Source organism: Phyllopteryx taeniolatus, chromosome 21 (genome assembly GCF_024500385.1).
Source record: "Phyllopteryx taeniolatus isolate TA_2022b chromosome 21, UOR_Ptae_1.2, whole genome shotgun sequence".
Lineage (NCBI taxonomy): Eukaryota > Metazoa > Chordata > Actinopteri > Syngnathiformes > Syngnathidae > Phyllopteryx > Phyllopteryx taeniolatus.
Genome location: NC_084522.1, coordinates 4,173,480 through 4,191,035, shown reverse-complemented (window position 1 = coordinate 4,191,035; position 17,556 = coordinate 4,173,480). Strand labels below are relative to the sequence as shown.

The 17,556-nt window shown below is 41.3% G+C and overlaps 3 protein-coding genes across 4 annotated transcripts; 2 read left to right on the top strand and 1 right to left on the bottom strand.

The window, feature by feature from the left end:
* Positions 1 to 1,022: 1,022 nt before the first annotated feature.
* On the top strand, positions 1,023 to 4,579 carry zgc:136493 (uncharacterized protein LOC692276 homolog). Its single transcript, XM_061760735.1, has 6 exons — positions 1,023 to 1,314; positions 2,361 to 2,739; positions 3,004 to 3,175; positions 3,387 to 3,565; positions 4,066 to 4,162; positions 4,242 to 4,579. Exons 1-6 carry the CDS (start codon positions 1,216 to 1,218, stop codon positions 4,393 to 4,395), a joined length of 1,080 nt encoding a protein of 359 aa, XP_061616719.1. The 5' UTR covers positions 1,023 to 1,215; the 3' UTR covers positions 4,396 to 4,579.
* A 314-nt stretch (positions 4,580 to 4,893) lies between these two features.
* Positions 4,894 to 8,853, top strand: psmg2 (proteasome (prosome, macropain) assembly chaperone 2). Its single transcript, XM_061760751.1, has 7 exons — positions 4,894 to 5,071; positions 5,302 to 5,473; positions 5,559 to 5,617; positions 6,471 to 6,589; positions 7,575 to 7,757; positions 7,844 to 7,964; positions 8,717 to 8,853. Exons 1-7 carry the CDS (start codon positions 5,015 to 5,017, stop codon positions 8,792 to 8,794), a joined length of 789 nt encoding a protein of 262 aa, XP_061616735.1. The 5' UTR covers positions 4,894 to 5,014; the 3' UTR covers positions 8,795 to 8,853.
* A 291-nt stretch (positions 8,854 to 9,144) lies between these two features.
* Positions 9,145 to 17,354, bottom strand: ptpn2b (protein tyrosine phosphatase non-receptor type 2b). 2 transcript variants are annotated; one of them, XM_061760720.1, is made up of 10 exons: positions 17,283 to 17,354; positions 16,207 to 16,297; positions 16,032 to 16,132; positions 15,645 to 15,743; positions 15,090 to 15,227; positions 14,279 to 14,488; positions 13,278 to 13,439; positions 13,043 to 13,206; positions 11,900 to 11,974; positions 9,145 to 9,663 (listed from the first exon to the last, which is right to left on the bottom strand). In XM_061760720.1, the coding sequence occupies exons 3-10, from the start codon at positions 16,065 to 16,067 to the stop codon at positions 9,642 to 9,644; spliced, it is 906 nt and encodes a 301-aa protein (XP_061616704.1). In that variant the 5' UTR covers positions 16,068 to 16,132; positions 16,207 to 16,297; positions 17,283 to 17,354; the 3' UTR covers positions 9,145 to 9,641. The 2 variants fall into 2 exon arrangements, with proteins under 2 accessions (XP_061616704.1, XP_061616703.1); XM_061760719.1 differs by lacking the exon at positions 17,283 to 17,354 and adding an exon at positions 17,078 to 17,276.
* Between the last annotated feature and the right edge of the window lie 202 nt (positions 17,355 to 17,556).

Here is a 17,556-nt window from a genome sequence, read left to right as displayed (position 1 = left end):
ACTGGAACAACCGAGAGTCACTGGCCACGCCCCTTTGTGTTGAAAGCACCTCACGCCAGCATCTCATTATCCGCGACTTTTTACGGGCCTCGGTGAGTGCTGCTGTTTTGGTTAGCAACGGAGCGGTTGTGTGCGACTGGGATAATGCCCGAGCTGACATGTTACTTCACCGCTGCGGTCGCCGTGCGTCACCGTTGGCGGATTTAACGGCTGATCTTGACCGGATTACAGGTGACTTTAGTCTCAAGCGGGGACAAGTTGAGCGGTGGCGTGTTGAGCTTCCTCGCAGGGACCCGTTAAATTAAATCTGCCCTGGATTAAAACTAGTAAAATGAATTAAGTTAAAATATATTTATATTATTATTATTTTTTTGTAATTTATTTGTAATCGTATGACGCGTCAGCACCATTTTCGAGGCTCCAATCCACAGATCAATGTGTTACCGCTACCTAGTGGTGAAATGCTCTCATGCAGGGCCTTATGTACACGGACTAATTAGAGCCATGTTGCATATTATGCATTTCTATTCATAATTTAAAAGGTTTCAGAGGTATCTTAACAACATGATGTATATTGATATTCGCATTATGATATAAAATCAGTCCAAAATGTTCTTTCTCTTGTTTAAAGCTAGTACAATCAATTTATATGCTATGTACATATTTTTAAATATTTGTTGTTGCAGTCGCTTGAAAGTGGCTTTAGGTCCGCTGTTGTTCCCTCATAGTCATATTTTCATAAATAGGCAGCTGTCAGAAAATGTAATTTATTTGATTTTATTTTGTATCCAAACAATTTTTTAAAAAGTACCTTTTCCAAAAGATGAAGTTTATTATAGATCAGGTTTGGAAGTGTACTGTATGTACAGTAATTCATGTTGATTCAGTTGATTTAAATAGCAATTTCTCTGTTTATTTCGATTGGTTTTAACTTAAAAAAATAAAAAAGTTGGCTTTATTACTTCTTACTTTCAATTGAACCTGAATTTTGAAGTAGTACCGTCTTGCTCAATTTCTGTCTCTACAGTCTTGACACGTTACAGGTTGGACTTGTTTTTGTTTTTTGTTTTTCTCCTCTGCAAAGCTGAGCCAAACGGTTCAGGGTGTTACAACACAAGGATGCCGACAGGCACTACTGTATTTGTAATTGTTGTTTACTATTTTTAATATTACCCAGGATCTTTTAATTGTTGACAAATTAACCTAGCAGCCGCCATGGCAAATGTCTTTTCCCACGGTGTGAGGAGAAGACTGTGGAGACCAGTGACGGTGTTGAGGACCTTTCAAGTAAAGGGCAGGCATCAACACAACAAGGTAATGTTCCTTTATAGTAATTTTTTGTTTCTTTTTACTCAACCGATATGCAGTGAGTTGGTCAATTTGCAAATGTTGTCCGAGAGAGAAATAATACAGTATACTTCGATGTATGTGTCTAGCAAAAAGACACGAGAGGGCATTTTAACTAGTTGGCATGTTTTTTCAACAACATTTGATGTCTAAAATGTCACGCGAAAATTTAATTCAGCAGTTTTCGTGATATTTTAAACCACAAAACTATTGCTAGATGACTAAACCGGTGGTTCAAAGTTCACCGCCTTCAACTGGGGGCCATTGTGTGCTTGCTTTGACCGGTAAATGTCCAACATTGAATCTAACCACAATTATTAACCTGTTCCAGCCTTATTTTCTTCATTTGTCCACAAACGTGCATCATTTTTAGAGTGCGGGATGAAATATAGAGATGACACATGATACATGTTTGATAAATTCAATGAGCCAGTGAGCACTAGGGTTGGCTAACTCAATTTCTGTCATAGAGAAGGCATATCTTTCAAATGACTACTTGTCTAAATCAAGGTTTAGTTAAAATTGTGACATATAGGGTGCAGTCCACGATTGCACTCTTCCGAAATCATCAGCAACAAACCGTTTCAAAATGGCCTTGTCCATGAAACCAGGCTCACTCTCGCCAAAATGGAGGTAAAAAAAAAAAAAAAAAAAAAAAAAAAAAGGTAAAACACATTCTATAAAAACACCAATAACCAAAAAGATTGAATAAAAAAAAAAAAGGAAAAATAGAAAAGTCATTTAATAAAAATATCAAAATGATGTGGATAATGATTAGTTTTTCAAAGAAAAACAAAATGTAAACATGATTAAAGATATAACATTTAAGTAAAAATGTAAAAAAAAAAAATTGTTTTATTAATTTAAAAAAAGAGTACAAATGTAAAACATAAGTCAAAACGTAAAGATGATTAGGCAAAAGCATTAAAGTGATTAAGTAAAAACCTAAAATCAGTATTTGCTAAAGATGTAAAAATGATGTAAAACTTTTCTACCACTCTTTTTGTTTGCAGGCAATGGACGGCGACAAACCTTGGGCTCTGATCTCCGAGGTGGGCGAGCATGGCATCCTGGAGCAGGCCATGGACATACTGAGGCAGCACTTCAGCGTCGTCCACCACCAGGACTTCCTGAATGACCCGGGCCTCCATGGCCCCAAAATCCAGGCCCTGTTTCAGTGGATGAAGCTTCCGGAGCCCACGCCGGCGCTGCTCGGCTCACTCCCGGCGCTCAAGGTGATTGCCAGCGGAGGAGCTGGCTTCGACCACCTGGACCTGCCCTACATCGCCCGCCTGGGGCTGAAGGTGGCCAACACGCCTTGGGTGGTCAGTGACAGCACGGCGGATATGGCCATGGGGCTCCTTCTCGCGTCGGCGCGCAACATTGTTGAAGGTGAGAATCAGTCCTTAGTCAGTATGAAGCAATTAAGTCACATACTGTATGTGAGGCTTACAGTTATGTAAGAATGTACAGAAATTACTATATGATTATATAACAATACTCACAAGCATATAGTCTTTATCCTCTGCAAAGAATGACTAATATTTCTGCGACTTACTGAGCAATTATGAAGGACACGGTCATACTATAGACTATATCCATATGTCTGTATGTGTATTATCATTTGAATTACATCTGACGGCAGTGTCTTTGCAGGTCATCAAATGATGATGGACCCCAAGACCACCACGTTGCCGCAGTGGATAGGTAGCGTTGAGGTGTCGGGGTCCACTCTAGGCATCATCGGAATGGGAAAGATTGGGTGCAAAATCGCTCAGCGGGCCAAGGGATTTGACATGAAGATTCTCTACTACAACAGAAACAGAAGGTCCATAAAAAAAAATTTAAAAAAACATTTCCCTCAAATCGACGCCTCCTTTACCTCCATCAGGAAACAAAACGCGCAGTAAATGTAATTACCTCAGTTCTTAGAAGGACGTTAACTTGAACATATGGATATCTCCCCTCTAATACAAGCGTCAACCACATCTGCAGTTGAGTAAATACACACCCTTGCCACAAATATTTGTCTCACTCAGGAGTGTAGAAGAGGAGCAGGCGTTGGGGGCCAGCTACTGCGAGAACTTGGCCGACCTGCTGGGCCGCTCTGACTTCGTGATGCTGGCCGTGTGCCTGACGCCCGAGACCACCGCCCTCATCGGTGCCAAGGAGCTGGCCTTAATGAAGCCCACCGCCACGCTGGTCAACATCAGCAGAGGTAGGGAGGGAGACCCCGCCCACTCATATTTGTGTATAGCACATAGCATAGTATATAGTTTACATTTAGACAAAAGTAGTGCTTTGGCACCATCTTGGTTTCAAGGAACAATGTCGACAGAAGTTGCGGAGCTTTGGACTTCGACAAAATTATATGGTTTGGTTGAACATTTTGGTGTTTTAATATACAATACTTACTTCTCTTTATTTTTATGCGTCAGTTTTACAGTAAACTTCAATTGGGAGAGACAAACAGCTTGAAGCAAGCACGCTTCACCTCTTATTTGGAGAACTGTGAGCGAGAGTCTTTTTGTTTCCTCAGTGATGTTATACACGAGTTGAGAACAGGTGCTAAGCAACACTTGGTCTCTCGAGATCAGGAATTTTCATCTATCATGAGTTGGGTCTGAAATCTATGCCCTTACAATAAAGGGAGTTTACTGTATTGTTAAAAAAAAAAAGGGAAAAAAATCATTTCTGATGGTGGCCCTGTTTGTTCAGGTCAGGTGGTGGACCAGGACGTGTTGGTTAAGGCTTTGCAGTCCTGGACCATACGGGCCGCTGCCCTGGATGTGACTCATCCCGAACCTCTACCAAGGTTCTAACTCTTAACCACACCATCTCAAATGGAGGTTGTAAGTGTTTTACATATAATAACATTCCCCCATTCTACCTAGGGATCATCCTCTCCTCGGGCTTCCCAACGTGCTGATCACCCCTCACTTTGGCACCAGTACCATCACCACCATAAGGAAGATGGTGCAGAAGATGGTCGACAACGCCCTGGCTGCCATTAAAGGAGAATCTATGCCCGATGAATTAAAATGCTGAATATTAGACCAGCATTTCTCAACCTTTATTAAGCCAAGGCACATATGTTATTTTACTATAGATAGTAGAAAAAACTATACTTTTATATAGTATGTATAGTACACAAAACTGATTGATAGCACTAATCTATATTTTGTGTAGTCAAGTGTATTTATGATTCAAAAATAAATCATTTTAAACATTTTGTATGTTTTCACATTTTTTTTGTTTTTGTTTACAATGTATGTTAAAAAAAAGTATTTACAGTGGAGATACTGACGTCACCGAATGTAAAATCTTTGCCACAGTGCGGCCTACTAACATGTGCCTGTCTAAAAATACTTTCTGGGGGGGGGGGGGGGGGGGGTATTTAAAAACTTCTGGCTTTTAAAAAAATTCTGTTTTTACAACATAAATTTGCTTATATGATGTGAAACAAGTGCTAATTTTTACTGGCTATCGTAAGAATGTTTCGAAGCTCATTCTCGTCACGCATTTACGCCAGGCACTTTCTGGGTCTTCAATGAGAACAGTCGTCGACGCCGGACCGGAAGGACCCCAGAGCGCCGCACATGAAAACAGAAGTGACACTTTTGAATGATTAAAGCTTTTAATTGTAAAGAATAGTAACAAAACAAACATGTTTATCACTTCACAAAGCTCACCGCCTGTGTTTAAGGATTTGACGCTCGTTATGGTAAGTACGGCTCATGTACTCCAATATTACGAAGCTAAAATGAGTGCTAGAATAACATTCGAAGAAAGTAAAACGACTCAGCCTATCAATATATCCGTCTACCTACAGAAAACTAAAATAAAGTAAAACTACTCACCCTGTTTATACATCATCTGCCCAATTACATAATATACCAATTAAAATTCACCCTCACCCTGTAGACTCTTAACTTGTATATAATATTGTGTCAGCCAGTGGTGGCGGTGGGCAACGTGGGCCAGCTGGCGGTGGACCTCCTCATATCCACCCTCAACCTGCCCAGGGTGGGCTACCTGCACACGGACTGCCTCATCCCAATGGCGGGCAACAACCCGTACGCCACCGGCAAGGAAGACGCGGGGGAGCTGCACACGGCCGCAGAAGGTGGAACCCCAATACTTAAAATGTCCATAATAAATGTGCCTATTAATATTAACAAACATGTTTCCCCCCACCACCTTGTCAACAGTGTACGCAGCACCTGAGCTCAAGATAGCAGTTCTTCAGATCAGGGCACCAGTTGTCAAGGTACGGCAATCACATGTTGACGTCACAGATAGGTGACATTTACTTAACCATTTGACAACAACAACAACGACGACCTTAGCTGTGTTTGGAATCACCCCCTAGCCATACTATATACAGTGGTGCCTTGACTTTCGAGTTTAATTCTTTCTTGGGCACTTGTGTCTCCAATTATCTTTCACCATTGAAGTGAATAGAAATGCCATTAAACTGTTCCAGCCCAACCAAAACCTTTGTAACATCATGATAATTCAATGGGCCTTGTGCCACCATGGGTAAGGTCATGCATATACATACCACACATAGAACACAGAAGACTGTCGCCACTAAGCTTCAGTCATATTATTCGCTTTTCGCAGAGGATAAAAAATATATGCCTGTGAGTGTTATGTGCTGTCTGCATGTGTTCAAAATAGAAGTTGTTCAAAAGTGTATAGTTACAGCGAGATCTGTGCTAGTTTGGTTTGCCCATCTATTGCATTTTGCATTGTATGTTAGCATTAAGCTACAAGACTTTTGTAACACAAAGTTAATGTGGTTTTATGAAGTACACAATGTGTAATTCTATTTGTGTTATGTTTAGTTTTACAGTAAACTTCAATTGGGATTGGCAATAAACAGCTTGTATTAAGCACTTAGCCTCTTTTTTTTTTTTTGGAGGACTTGTTCACCATCTCCCAAATCGCTGCTTGTTGTGAATTTGCTGCCACCATAGCTAGCACTCTCAACTCAAGGATCTTCATCCGAAAATGGCGACCCCGAATAGGGAGGAAAAAAGCTGGGATGAAGAAGACTGTATTTGGATGCTCGTGCATGCTATTGCTAAGTTGACGTTATTTTTCTTACCACCTTGCAGACCAAATCCAGACGCTTCCGTCGGCTGCTGCTGTCCTGGATCAAGGCCAGCGGCTTCTCCCGGACGCTGGTCCTGTCCAGCTGTCACGCCTACCAGAGGGACGACCAGCAGCTGCAAGGGTAATGCAACAATATAAATCTTAATGCCATTTGAATCTAATAAATTACAGTAAACCCCATTTATCGTTGCGGATACGACCCAGACATATCCGCAATAGCTCAAAATCTGCAATACAGAGACCATATAAAAACATTTTTTATATATATTTTTACCCCTCGCACCAGCTTGAACTCAAACTTAATAAAACACACTTGAACTTATAGAGACACACTTTTTTTCCCCAGTATTCCTTAGCACCTGTTCTCAATCTCACTCACACACTTATGCAAGTCAGAGCTCAAGCATGCTTGCTTCAGGCTGTTTATTTGTCACTTTCAGTTGAAGTTTACTGAGAGAATGAAATCACCCAAACCATATAATTTTGTCTGACCCCAAGTCTGCTCGCTTAATGCTAACATGAATATGAAACACCGTAGAGAGGCTCACGGAAATTAGCATAGATGTTCGGGTAATTGTAAACCTTCCAACAGATGCTACTTAACACACACAGAGCAGCAACACACACCTGCAGCATCTAACAATACTCACAAGCTTATATTCTCTGCTGTGTGGGAACAACGTATATTAAAAAAACGGCAAAATGTGGAACGGTATTACAGTGAAATGACGCTGCATCTCTTTCGGTAGACATCAGTGCTTTCCCAGCATGTTGTGGCACAAAGTGATACTACACTGACGGCATGCAACTCTATAAATTTGTACTTCTGGAAGGAAGTATTTAAAAACAACTGTTTAACTAACACTGTGTTAGTGTTCGTATGTCCGAAATGTTCGTAAGGTGAGTGTTTGTTAGTCGTATTCAAAATCCGTGTGAAAGATGGACCACGATATAGTGGGGGAAGACCATATTTTTACTTAATTACTTCTCGTTACACTTTTCTAGCAGTTTAGAATGTTTAAAGATTACTTAAAGAATCCCCTGCACAGTTAATACAAGTTATATGATGTTATGTGTTTGATATTGTGTATTCGTATTGTTTTTAGCACTCCATTAAGGTACTTGATAACGCTAAGCCTCCTGAAGAGCAGTGGTGATGCCTTCAAGGAACTGGGCTGGAAGGAGATGGAGAGGGTGCCCCTTTGCCCGGGACGTTTAGACACCGGCACAGAACAGCCGAGACTCTACATTCCCGGCGGAGGCATCACTAAAGGCCTCTACATGGACAGGTAGGGCGTTTATAGTTCATTTAAAAAAATAAAAAATAAATGTATTCAGCAGGAATGTATATATTAAGAATGTGGTGCTGTTGAAGTTGCACCGAGGACATTCCGCTGGCCGTACTGCTCGTTTTCTGCTCAGAGGGCGACAACGTGCCGGACGCCTTGGCGCTGGTCAGTCACCTGGACGACTGGCTCCACTTGCTGGACAACCCGGTAAGTCTGTCATTCCAAACCAATGTGATGGGAGATTATCATCATCAGGTGTGTCGTGGGAAATGGTACATTTCACTTCATTGGTTATTTACTACGAGTACATGTATATTTGTTCATCTCGCTATGCCGGCAACAAACATTCAAGGTAGATAATTACCGACTGACCGTGTTGAGTGTTTCCTCGCATATTAGCGATTCGCTACTCGCGTTACCTACAGAAATGATTCTGCTGTACTAGTACCACTAGTGAGACGTGGGTGCCCCGTAGTGGTATGCCAAAGAATCACTGAATTCACTGTTCAAACTGGGTCTTAATAAGTACATTTGTTGAGTACAGTTTCATTATATTTAACTTTTAAATTCAATACATTTACTTATTCTCATTTATGTAAAAACAATGTACTTTTATTAGACTAAATGAAGCGCTTCCCCTCACTTCAACATAGTTTCTTGGCACCAAGATGCCATAAGAGGACACCAAAGTTTTGGGTGACGACACAATGTTGTCATTATTAAAAGTCCATAATTTAGCATTCCCATATGCCATGTTTAACTGCAGTTTACTACATCGTCTACGTTTCACTGTAATGACAAACGTTGTATCTAATTTGCATGTCAGAAAAAAAATACACTGATAAATGCATAGCAGACATGTTTTAGGTTTTTCTTTTTTTATATTTTAAATTGAATGACATTATCTTATAAGCATCCGTGCCCCCTTCAAACCGTCCGTTCTTCCTGCTTTCTTTCAGAACCGAGAGGCCAAATGGAAGATCCCAATTTCCTGGAGTCTGCTATTTGGGAGCGGCATCCCTCCTGCCATCTTCTGAGTCACTTGTTGTAACCTTCTTTTATATTTCAATAAAAAATTATCAAGAGCCAGAATGAATGTTTCTCTTGGTTGACCTCATTCGGGCCCTAACTGTAAGTGTTTGGCCCAGCGCCACGCTGTGTTTCCCAGCAGTCCCGCCTCCACCATGTCCGTAACTCGATGCGCGTAACGGCCCCCTCACGTCTTCACTTTCACACATCCTACACTTTGAATTGTGTAATTTGCAGGGGGAGCACATTTGAGCAAAATATATGTTGTCTCTGGCATTTTAAAAACAACAAGTTGAAGAATCAAGATATTTCAAACAATTACCAACATAATCTATTGTTTAACACAGAAGTCCATATATTCTGTAAATTAGATACCAGTTTTATTAGAAGATAACGGAGGAAAGAATTCATTGCCTTTCTTTTTTTTTTCCCCATGAAATTCTCTGTTCAAATGTGTAACAATGCATTTTATACGCACTTTTATAAGGAAAAAAAGAACTATGTACATGCCACTGACTTTGCTGCTTCAAGTACTTTTTTATAAAAAAATAGAACATTTTCATCAAAAAGGTCTTCTCCCCCCCAAAAAAATACATAACTGAATAATTTGAAATTAAAACTTGTCAATGCATAGCTCTTATTTCAGTCGGTATAAATGTGTGTATGACAAAAGCTGTGAATAATGAAACCATTTTAAGAAATGCTGGTGTGTTGTTTTTTTGAGTGTCTGCTGTAAACAGTTTGGAGAGGAAGAGGAACAGGAGGTGCTGGCGAAGAAGTACACAGAGGTTGGTGTTTTCCCTGCTGATGTTTTTTTGTCGTCGTCGAACGTAGCCTCGGGTTGGTGGGGCAGAGTCAGGAGTCCCCGGTTTTTGCTCTGTCATGAGACAAAAGCAAATAGCATAATAAATAAAATGATGAACCGCAAGCAATTAGAAATGCGTGGCTGGAGATGACCGCAGTGTACCCCCCTTTGACATCTTGTGGATCTTTCTCATGCATTCCAATTGGTGGATGAAAGAAGAGTTTTGTACTAACTCACTGTCCCTCCCGGCAGAAAAGGCGGAAAATGCAGGCTTTTTTAAAACAAAATAAAAATAAAAAAAATAAAAAAGCAATCTGGAGAAAAAATAGACAGTCCCATGTCCCGGAATTTTTTTTTTTCTCTCCCCCATGTCACTGTCTAGAAAAAAGTTGGCTTTAAGGGGAAGTGTAAAAGTTTTTTCCCATGTCACCGATTCAGGGGGAAAATGTTTACAAATGCCAGACTTTTTGAGGGAGGGGGGGGGGGGGGGGAATTTCTGGATCAACTATTTAAGGGGAAAAGCGTAAAAATGTCTTTTTCTACCTTTTTTCCTCCATGTCATTTTCCTGGGAAAAATCAACAATTTCTAAGTTAACCTTGTTGGGATGATAGAAGTGAAAAAAGCTATCTTTTTTCCCATTTTTGTATGTTACTGTTCCGACTGGAAGAAATGGCGCTGAAATGTTTTTTTTTTTTTTTTTACCTCAATCTCACTGTTCCGTAAAGCTGTTTAAGCATTTATTCAATATCCAGCTTAAGATCCATACTACTAGTTCCATACTAGTTTGCTCTTCGTCCTCATGAGTAAGACAATTCAGCGCCCTAGTTGAACGACTGTGTCTTACATTTTTTCCCACAATTGCATGACATTTCTGCACACTAGTAGGATGACTACGTGTTACGAGGAAGGCTAAACTACTAGTAGGCATTTTGGTGCCACTAGTAGGGTCAAGGAGGCTACTATCATGTGACACACGCCTATTAGTTGGGCCTACTAGGGTATCAAAGAAGTAAAGAAGTCAGTTTTAATTGCATACTAGTAGGCCTAAAGTAGCACTAGTGGGGGAAAAAAACATCACTGGTAAGACAGTTGTTCACTAGTGTGCCAAGTTTCTTACTAGTGAGGACAAAGTGCATACTAGTGCAAGGACCTTAAGATGGATATCCAATAAATGCTCAATGAGCTTTCCATACCAGTGGAATTATTATTTTTTTTACTCGTAAGACAATTGTTCTACTAGTGCGATGAATTGTACTACTGGTGAGTGAGTGAGTGAACTAGTACACAAACCTTAACAAGGATATCGAATAAAAGATCAAACAGCTTTCCATGGTAGTGGAAAAGTGGTACTAGAAAGACAATTGTTCTACTAGTGCACCGTAGTCATTCTATTACTACGCTGAATTGTCTGGCTCGTGAGGACATAGAAGCTTCTAGTACACAGACCTTAAGCTGGATGTCAAGGATGTCGAATAAATGCTCAGACCGGCTTTCCATAGTTGTGGAAATAATGTTACTAGTAAGACACAGTTGTTCTACTAGTGCGCCCTAGTTATTCTATGAGTGCGCTGAATTGTCAACCTATCGAATAATTGCTCAAATGATTTAGATGCAAACGTGCAACGCATTCAAAACAATTTCAAACGGCTGCCTGGCAAATTTCAAAAAACTAAAGCACAGCAGAGCAAAATAAAAAAAAAAACAGAGCACACGCAGTGGACGTACGAGATCTGGAGCTATTTTTAAACGCGCCATAACTGTCGGCGTTGGGTCACGAGCAGCAAATGCAGCCCAAACTATCCGAGGAGTAAACAGCAGATTGAGAGAAAATGGTGTGTGTGTGTGTGTGTGTGTGTGCTAAAGTATTGAAAGCCGTTTGAGCATTCATTCGATATCCACGTACTAGTACACTCTTTGTCATTGCTAGTAGGACAACTGCTTGCTACTAGTATTGCTAGTGACATAAAATGCTACTAGTTAACATCTAGTGCTTCATTACTAGTAGTGCACAGATGTCAACTAGTGTGCAGTTTTGCCTCACTAGTAGCATGTAGTTGTCCTACTGGCACATGGACCTTAAGCCGGCTATCAAATAAATACTCAAACAGCTATAAGGAAAGTTGCTTGAGCATTTATTCTATATTCTACTAGTGTCCAAAATATCCTGGCTAGTGAGGATAAAGAACGTACTTGTACATGGACCTTAAGATGGAGCTCAAGGAAAGGGAAGAAATGCTCAATAGGCTTTTCCTCATGCTAAGAAGTGAAGGATGAGCCAGCATTTGCGTTCCGGCGTAGTTTAATCACCTTTTCCGCTTCCTGTCGGTGTCATTGGTCCTTTGGCTTTGGGCTGTGGAGAAACTGTCGTCCCTGCGTCGTTTGCTGTCCAAAAATATATAAAATTAGGGCTGGGCAATATGGCTTCAAAGACATGACTCAAAAGTTTTGCTTTTCGTTTTTCCCTTATTGGAATTTGCTGTATTTCTCCTGATCAACAACTGTTGAAACAGTTTTACCCCCAGGATTAACTTGCATCAAAAACGACAGAAATAAAAGAAATTCTTTATAGATGTGAAAACATATGCTTCCTCTGTGAAAATATGTATGGAAACACAATCCGAAATAAATGAGCATTTTAAATGTTCAACAGTTGATCATAAAATGAGCCCCCAAACTGCATAGATCGAAGAGTGTGACACCCCACAAATATTTGCGACTTGGAAGCACAGACCTCCGGTCAAAAGTTTCCAACATGTGGCTTAATCACTGCTTTGGCAAAGTATAAACGGGAACTATGACTTTGTCAACATTCAGTTGTCTTCCACTTGGCTCCTCTGTTGTTGTCATACGGACAACCAGGTTTTTTCCTGGCTCAAATTTAGCCAGAGGCATGAAGTCTTTATGCCTGGCTCAAACAAACATTTTTCTAAAAACTCAACACCACCTCGCCTCCAAAAATATTATTTTACGAGACGTCTCTGAAAAGCCAAAAACACAAGGTGTAAGAGACTTTTTTTCTGCGAAATCAGACGTGAATGGTTACAAAAAAAACTTGTACCTAAATTCATGAACTCATCCGACATGTTGGCAATTGGGAATCAATTCCGTCAACCATTTTAGGAATGACTTCCAGTGCAAGGTTAGTGAAGTAAGTTTTCAAGACGTCAGAGCTTTCAGAGCCTGAAATTAGGCGCAGGTGGCCGTCTATGAATTTTATTTGATGCAAAAATCTTTTGGAAAAAATTTTGAAAATGATTCCGCTCGTGATTTGTTTCTTAGTAACAATTAGAGTCACTAGTCGTCTGAAGAGTGGTTAAGTTGGCAACTGTGACTGTTTTTTTGTGAACTAGCTCCTCTCTGTCCATGTTGTCACCAATGTACAGAAACTTCAGAAAAATGTATTCATTTTTTGGCCCCAATAAAAAAAATGGACTGCTGTTCACTACTGACTGTGTGGTGCTGTTGTCCTGCTCCGGCGACTGGCTTGGCCTCTCGCCGTCGTGTCTAGTGTACTCTTCTTCGCCGGGTGGTCCCGCCCGCTGACTGCCGTTGCATCTCTCCGGCGAGTTGGCGGTGGACTCCTGGTCTTCCCGGGACAACTCCCGCCACTGACTCTGCGAGACGGGAAGTAGATGTCCCCGCCGTGTTTTGTCGTTCCGATGACAGACGTTGTGAGCGTGTTTACCTGCACGGACGCGTCTCCCATGATGCACTTGGCTCCCTCAAGTACAGCCACGAAGGAGAAGCGCAGCTGGTCTGGCGTCTGGATGAGACCCATGCGGTACTTCCGCATGTCCAGCAGGATCCTACGGATGTCCAACGCCGACGCCTCTTTCCTTTTGTCCATCTGTCAGACAAAAATAAACACCTCCCTCAAGTAGATGCCTACTTTTTATTTTTTTTTTACCATCAGAGAAAAAAGGGTAGTGTTGCATGTTCACACATGGACATTTAAGAGTTAACTGCTGAGCCCATTTAACTTTGTTGTTAACCAAAATAGCAGCACCAAAGCACGTAAAGAGTATCCATCTGCGAGCCAAAAATAAATGCCCTCCTCAAATAGACGCCGCCCTTTTTTCCGTCAGAAGAACAAAACTGCTAGTACGTGTAAATCTTGGTTCATGAATGCTATTGTTAAAAAAACTACCTCCTGAGTCTTTTTGACCTGTTGCTAACCAAAACAGCAGCACCAAAGCACATAAACAGCCTCTTAACAGCGGGGAAGTGTAAACGACTTCCTTGCGCAGTTTTTAACATGATTTTATGGTATGCTTGCGACAATTTGCTCTGACATGTGATCGCCCCACAATGTTGAGTACGTTAATGTTTTAGGAAGATTAGAAGCTACTTTTCTCCATTTCTGTATATATATATATATATATATATATATATATATATATATTACTATGAATGTTATATTACATTACGTTATTAGAAGGTTTCAAATACCTTGTTCCTGTTAAAAATGGTAATCGCTGAGAGCTCCCTAAAATTGAAAGAGTCAGCATTAAATCACTTGAAGATCCTCGATGCTCTCCTTATGACATGTGGTCTAATACAATTGTCCATTTATAAAACAATGTATTGTTGAATAAAATGTACAAATAAAGGCCTGCCCTTTTACAGACGCCTCCGTAAACCTGCGGTAGTTTAACTTTTTGTTTCCCAGCAAATGAAAGCACTCACCAGCATGAGACACGTGTCCACCAGCGAGAAGGTCCCCGAGCGTCCGATGCCGGCGCTGCAGTGCACCACGGCGGGGCCGTGGTCGGCGCCCAGCGCCCCCGACTCCCGCACCTTCAGCAGGAAGTTGAGGAACGACGCTGGCGACTCGGGCACGCCGAAGTCGGGCCACGTTGTGTAGTGAAAATGGTGGATCTCCTGCTTCTCTCCCGTCTGTGAGGACAGATTTGGAAATTGCTCCATTGAGCAGTGGTTCTCACAGCAAACCGCAACTTGGGGATGCGCCAAATAATTTGTAAAACAATTTGACGTGATTCCGCTCAGTGGCGTGCAAAGGGGGGGCTCTAAACGGGTTAGGGTGGATATTTGAATTTTGGAAAAACATCCTTCGAGACAAAATCTATCAGCAGCAGCCCTTTATCCCACTAACAGTAGCAGTTTCTGGCATGTGCGATATGTGCAGCAGCACAGGGGGGCATTTCCAGTGAGGACGCCATTGCAGCTGGGACTGTTCAGAACCAAAACGGCAGCATTCTGTACTAAGCTGACCTTGACACTTCAGCAGAACGTGGAGCAAACAATTCCAATTCGTGTCTTATCGAATGATGTGTGAATTGTGGAAAACAGGGACGTGAGGAATTATAACAAACTTACGTTCCTTTCTATTAAACGGGTCATGAATATTTACGTCAGTAGTTACGTTAATTTGCTGGGTCCTTGGAAGAATTTCTACCATGTAAAGGGTGCCGAGATCCAAAAGGTTTGCAAACCACTGCCATAAAAGTACAGGTGACAGGCAACATTAAACACTTACGCTCATGTTCTGCAGCTCCAGCACTCTTGTGGTGTAGTAAGACTTGACGTCTTCTGACAGCAGCGTGACCAGGAAGCGTGTGTCCTTGAACGCCATCTCACGCTCCTCGGACATGGGCCAGTACTGAGCACACTTTTCCTGACGGACAAAGAAGAAAAAAAGAAGGTGATAAAACGCTGTACGACAGTATTTCCTTATATACTGGACGCACACAACACTGCGGAGTGACGACACGGTAGAGTCTACTGCATCTCAAAATCTCCACGGAACGCAAGCTCATCTCTAAAACTAGACATTGAACGACTTCAGATTTTTTTTGTAGTCGATGCTAAGGGTGATGATAGTTGAGTCAACTTCGATTAATCGATGACATAAATTTTTTTTTTTGTTTAAGTTGTCAACTCACCGTGTGTGCTTTCGCCAGAGTCTCCTGGAATGCTAATCGGTGTCTCCGCATGATGTTATTTTTTTTAAATACTGTTACTGTTACCCGGGTTTACCATTTCGAACCGTACAGTACCAAGCCAGACATCTTGGTGGAAACGTGATCCTTACCGAGCCTTTCTCAATGACCCTGTTGAGCATGATGATGGCTTTGCTCTTTTGCTCCCAGATCATGAGCCAGAAGTGGCCACACGTGTTCCTGAGGGGACCCTGCGGATACACACAAACACAAAGACATGCTAGCTACTTGGTGTTTCAGGCTGAGGGCACTTCCAACAAAACATGAAATGTCATTTTTGCCTTGTTTTATCAGTCAACATTCACAACAAGGACTCTTCAATGTACGATCAAAAGTTGCAGTTAAAAACGGAGTGCAACAAGGCAGTAGTCTCACCCCACTGTCAATGTCAACCACTATATTTTGATTGCTGTAACCGATACAAACTGGGCTTTAATTGGCACAGAATGGCTCAAAGTAGCTCAAAGCCCAGGACTTGCCTGAGTCAATATGTAACGTCTCTGCGCTTCTTCCATCACCACCAGGCTGGCATTGATATAGTCGTTGTCTGCGTTCTTCAGCTTCACCCGGCTGTGGTCAACTGCATGGAGATGGAGGGAGCGAGTGAATGTCAGGACTCTCATTCATTTTGAGACGAGCATGGCCTAGACGTACACGGGCTGACGTCTCGGTATCTGTTGCGGCTGCGGTTCTCTGGATACTTGGCAACTTTGTAGGAGCATTCATGAGACTGACTTCGGATTTCCTGTAAAATGGCAGTAAAATTTATGGATTTATTGACATTGTAAAATGAAGTCTGTAAAAGTATACAGAATGATAGTAGATAGTGGTTATAGCATTATAAAAGTTGTGTCAGTACAACCCAAACATCCTGGGTGCTGAATTTAGCCATATGGTGGAGATAAAAGTCATTTGACATATCCAGGGTAGGCCAAAAAGTAGGTGTTTACTTTAAAACGGTTTAATTTTATTATGATTAATCTTGTGAGTGCTTGACGTGTCCTCCTTCCAAGAATGGAATGTTCCTCACACCTTCCCATAGCACAGCGACACAGCACCACATAAATTCCAAACCACATCAATTTCAATTCTAGCTTTCAATACAAGAGATGAACTTTTTTGAATTATGTTAGTATCAAGCAATGGTTAGGGTCCATCAATAAGGTTTAGAGGCTGTGTGTTGGGGTATCACAGTAAAACAGAACGTCGGGTTTCTAGCCTGGGTTAGAGTTTTAAGCCAGGATTAGGGTTTTAAACAGTGGCAGAGAGCACCTTTCTTCCATTCCTCCATCCTTCCTCTTTCCATACCATCCGTGTTTCCTTCCTTCTTTCCTCCTTTAAATAATTTAAATTAAAAGAATTGTATAAATACCTTAATCTGGGGACAACCTGGCATTATCGATCATTAACCTTGTCAAACAGCCACTAAACGAAATGATTAAAAATGTAACGTTCAGGTTTTAACGTCTAAAAAAAACACCCGGCTAAACGTTAGCAACATGCTACCTCGGCTAACTCCACTTACCATGTACAATTTGTGCCACCGGCCCTCCGACTCTATGTCCTCAAACTCTCGCTCCATTTTCACCAAGGAAATGGCAGCGTAATTACCAGTCAAGACCGTCTACCTCATAACTTCAGCCGGCTTGGGTGGTATTTAAAAAAAGAAACAGAAGCGCTTCTTTGTGTGTTCGGTGGGAGGAATTACGACTTCCCCGTGGTAAGCTTACTTTAATTCGTCGTCGCTTTTCCCCAGATGACGTCTGAGGATGTGCGCATGCGCAGGCATGGTCCTCCGGCGCCTGTCAAAGGCCACAGAAATCTTCGCGTATACAAAGATCTGATTTGACGTCACACAATACTTTTTAACAAGAAATAATTATGGAATTTAATCGAGTGAAATGCCCGAAAAGAATCTATTTCACTGAATTGTGAAACTCATTTGTCCTCAATGAAAACTAAATTGTTCCAATATTTGTATTACATATAAATGTATTTAAATAG